The sequence below is a fragment of the Cyprinus carpio genome, chromosome B9 (genome assembly GCF_018340385.1).
Source record: "Cyprinus carpio isolate SPL01 chromosome B9, ASM1834038v1, whole genome shotgun sequence".
In the NCBI taxonomy this organism is placed as follows: domain Eukaryota; kingdom Metazoa; phylum Chordata; class Actinopteri; order Cypriniformes; family Cyprinidae; genus Cyprinus; species Cyprinus carpio.
The window spans coordinates 6,421,148-6,425,212 of NC_056605.1; the positions used below are offsets into that span (position 1 = coordinate 6,421,148).

A 4,065-nucleotide genomic window follows, 5' to 3' on the forward strand; every position below is an offset into this window, starting at 1 on the left:
GCATTTTGAAAGTATTCAATGGTATGTATGGTTATTTGATTAAGATTAATGTTTTTGTTTAAAAAAGTCCAAGTGTGGTTGTAATTTTTCTAAATGTTTTCTTTTAGAATATAAAGCAAATTCTAACTTCAAAGACAGCAGGGATGACTGTGATCAAAGAGTATGAAGACACTGGGAGTTTAAAAGATTCCACAAGGCGGTTAATAGTGAACATAATTGTAGCTCACATGCATGAAAAAGAAGGGTAAGAACCTTCAAGACATGGCTTTATCCTTTAAAAAAAAAATCAGACAAGAATCTTAAGACATTAGTTTCATCTTTGCAGGAGAGCTGTTAGTAAAGCAACAAAGGAGTTCCATGCCCTTGGGATTGTGTCCCTGTTCCCATCTTTGAAAGACCCATACTCTAAAAAAGGATATGTAAGTTTGCCTACCGAACCATAAACATCTTATACGCTCTTGAGTCACTGTAATTGTATTATTTTGTCTTACATAAGATACTGCTTCCTCCCAGGAACATTTCTATGACATTAAGAGCAACAAAGGCTTTCTTGAGTGGCGTATAGAGACCGTGCAACGTAAATCCAGAATCACCTCTGCATCACAGAGCAGAGTGGAGCTAAAAGGAGGTCCCACATTATCAAGAACGATTGGAACTATAGATGACCAGCGAATGGGAGATGAATGTCTGGAAGCTGTGTCTCTCCTCAATTACACAACTGACCGTGACTTAGTGTTCCAGAAGATGAGAGAAACTTTCCACTACCGTCAGCAGATTCTTCACAACCCACAGCACTCAGCTGATGTACTACAAATGTTTCCTCATTTCTTGGACGTCAAAAGACTGGTAAATATTAAATAAGAATATGAAATTTTATTAAAAATATTATGTTACATTGTATGTTTAAACGGTTGGCTTTTGTTTTTTAATTAGATTTTGCAAGACTTCTCACTAATGTTTAGAGCAGAGGTTGCTTCAAAGTTTCTGGAAAAATGGAACACCAGATTCAAAGAAAAAGTCATCCAGGAGGCCAGGAACCTTAAAGAGACTGCTCTCCTGAAACAGCATCTGAAAGCTGTACTGAAAGAAGGATCTGATACTACTGATTATCCAGGTACAGTCATCGTTAAAATAGTAATGTTTTTACTTGAATCAATTAATCTTCTGGTTAAAGTTTTTATTGATTATTTCCCAAAAAAATGTATCTCCAAAAGTCTGCTAAAAACACAACACAGTTATTTCTTAAAATTTAGTCTATTACAAAAGCTCATCAGTAAATTCATGCTTTGTGAATGCTGTTCATAACTACTTGAATTAAAAAAAAGTGATGCGTGGAAAACTCCCCTTGGCTTTGGATATGTACAGTATGAAATTTAGAAATTTAGTTTGCTCTCCATCACACAACTAATAACTACCCCACTAATAGTTTTTACTTGTAAAATACAGTATTATGATACACAATCCACGCTGTTAACTTAATGATGCCATAAACAGACTGGTTTGAAATAACTACTGTTATTTTCTGTCTCCAGAATGGGACAGTGACATTGCTTCTCTATTTGTCCTGCTTCATCTTCTTACTCCACAACCAGCTGGAAGAAAGCGGCCAAAGAAGATCAGTGTTGGAGAGGCAACAAATCATCTGGTCAAATTTCATAAGCTTTGTTAAGACTATCCTATTCCAAATATTGTACTTGATGCCTAATTTTTAACAAATTGTTTATAAAGGGGACATTTATGTTATGTTTCAGTCATGCCAAAGCCTTGATGATCATCTCCTGACAACTGAAGGAAACCCTCAGCCATATCTTCTCGCCTCAGGGACTTCAAAAGCACAGGTTTCCACCTTTTACATTGTCTTGGACAGAAAAGTTCTGCCTTGTCAATCATGTACATCCTTGGGTGCCTTTGACGAGCTGTTCAAGTCCCATTTTGTTTTCAGTGTGAAGTATGATGATGCTCTGTCCAGTCTGTACACATTTTTGCAGACAACTGTGTACAATATCGATATAAGTACAACTGAGGAAACTCCAAGGGTCAAGGAGCTAAGAGCAAGACTGTTGAACAAGCACTAATTGTCTTATTTAACCAAAATGTTAAGTTGTTTCCTCTGCACTTCATCCTTTTGTTCAGCTTTGCTTTTGTTCAGGCACCTCAAACTAATTCATGGAATGTATCCTGGGAAAAATCTAAGACTGAAATGTGGTCAAGCAGATTGTTGCTTGCAGTTCTCTATTTATTTTGGATTTAGGAGACATCTCATTAAGATACATTCTTCAATTGGTGACAAATGTGACCCTCATGAGACCCCTTCCAGTTATGAAAGTGAAGAACAAAATTCTCATACCTTAAATGATGAAATACCTTCTACTTCATCCCAGTGCCAAAATTTTGAAGCAGTCCCTTCAGTATCTACTCACAAGAAAGATATGTGTGCGTCCATTATAGCAAAACTTATGGCAAGTGGTGTACCAAATACTGTAGTTCTTTCGACAATTGAAAATTTGGAGGAATTTGTTGAAGATTTGCAGTCTAATATTAAGGACCATGTCTTAAACTTACTACCAGGTAACAATCCATCAAGACCAGCCATAGAAGAGTTATTTAAAAGTTTGGACAACCCTTTCAACCAATTGAACTCTGATACCAAATGGAAAAAGTATTTCAGAGACAAATGGGGAGTAGTAGACCCAGTTGAACTGCGCCTTGGTGTTAGGTATGACACCAGACGAAATAACAAAACTGGAACTTATGAACAAGTTCCCGTTAATGATAAATTCATATATATTCCAATTTTGAAAACATTCCAGTTCATTTTCAGAAATGAAAACATTTGTGAGATGATGCAAACATGTACTCAGTCTGACATATATGAAGACTTCTGCGATGGTATCTACTTTAAAAATCATCCTTTATTTTCGACTAATAAGTTTGCTCTCCAAATTCAATTATACTATGACGAGTTTGAATGTGCAAATCCTCTTGGTTCCAAAAAAGGAATTCATAAAATTGGTTGCCTGTACTTCATTCTTAGAACTCTTGCTCCAAAGGTGAATTCTGCCCTCATGAACATCCATTTGGTATCTTTGTTCCATGCCCAAGATGTTAAGAAATATGGGATTGATGAAATACTGAAACCCTTAATAAGGGACTTGAAAATATTAGAAACTGTTGGGATTGCTGTTCCATTTGCTGAACAACTTGTATGTGGCACACTTGCTCTCATTACTGGTGATAACTTAGGTATGCATAGCATTCTTGGGTTCTTGGAATCATTTAGTGCAAATTATTTCTGTCGATTTTGCTTAATTGATAAATCTTCAGCTCAGTCAGTTTTCTCAGAGGATGACCCAAGTTTGACTTTAAGATCACCAGTACTAAATGATCAGCATTATGCCAGTTTGGTAGATGATCCAACACTAACCTCTTCTTTTGGCATCAAGAGGAAAAGCATGCTCAATACTTTGCAGTATTTCAATACTGGGGAAAACTATGCTGTCGATATCATGCATGATATTTTGGAAGGGGTTGGTCAATATGAGATAAAACTACTTTTTGAATATCTGATTGAACATTTCATCTCTAAAGAAAGCTTGTTGAACAGGACGTATGCTTTTAATTATAGCTATGTGGAAACTAAAAACAAGCCCACAAATATTAATCTTGACTGCGGAGGACATGGAATAGGCTTAAATGCATCGCAAACACTGTGTTTAGTCACTAACATACCTTTGATATTTGGTGACCTGGTACCAGATGATGATTTGCACTGGCGCTTGTTGCTCTTGTTGTTGAACATCATAAATATTGTGTTCTCTTACTCAATCACTGAGGGGATGACAGTTTATTTAAATCACCTTATTATTGAACATCATAAACTCTTTAAAGAACTGTTCCCATTAAAAAACTTGCTTCCAAAACATAATTTTATGGTCCACTACCCAAGGTGCATTAGAAAGATCGGACCACTCATTCATATCTGGACCATGAGATTTGAAGCGAAACACAAGTTTTTTAAAGATTCTGTGAAGAACTTCAAAAATTTGACAGTTTTGCTTGCAAATA

The 4,065-nt window shown here is 36.1% G+C and overlaps 1 protein-coding gene across 1 annotated transcript; it reads left to right on the forward strand.

Moving 5' to 3' along the window:
• Positions 1–4,065, forward strand: LOC122138434. Its single transcript, XM_042730753.1, has 6 exons — positions 1–244; positions 326–419; positions 514–846; positions 934–1,114; positions 1,533–1,645; positions 1,752–4,065. Exons 1-6 carry the CDS (start codon positions 144–146, stop codon positions 2,073–2,075), a joined length of 1,146 nt encoding a protein of 381 aa, XP_042586687.1. The 5' UTR covers positions 1–143; the 3' UTR covers positions 2,076–4,065.

What these genes read in the sequence shown, in the direction of transcription:
- LOC122138434 (XM_042730753.1), top strand. Translation starts at nt 144, where the DNA reads ATGACTGTGATCAAAGAGTATGAAGACACTGGGAGTTTAAAAGATTCC. An exon ending in TCTTGGACGTCAAAAGACTG is followed by an intron (nt 847 to 933) that starts GTAAATATTAAA and finishes TTTTTTAATTAG; the next exon opens with ATTTTGCAAGACTTCTCACT. An exon ending in TGATACTACTGATTATCCAG is followed by an intron (nt 1,115 to 1,532) that starts GTACAGTCATCG and finishes TTCTGTCTCCAG; the next exon opens with AATGGGACAGTGACATTGCT.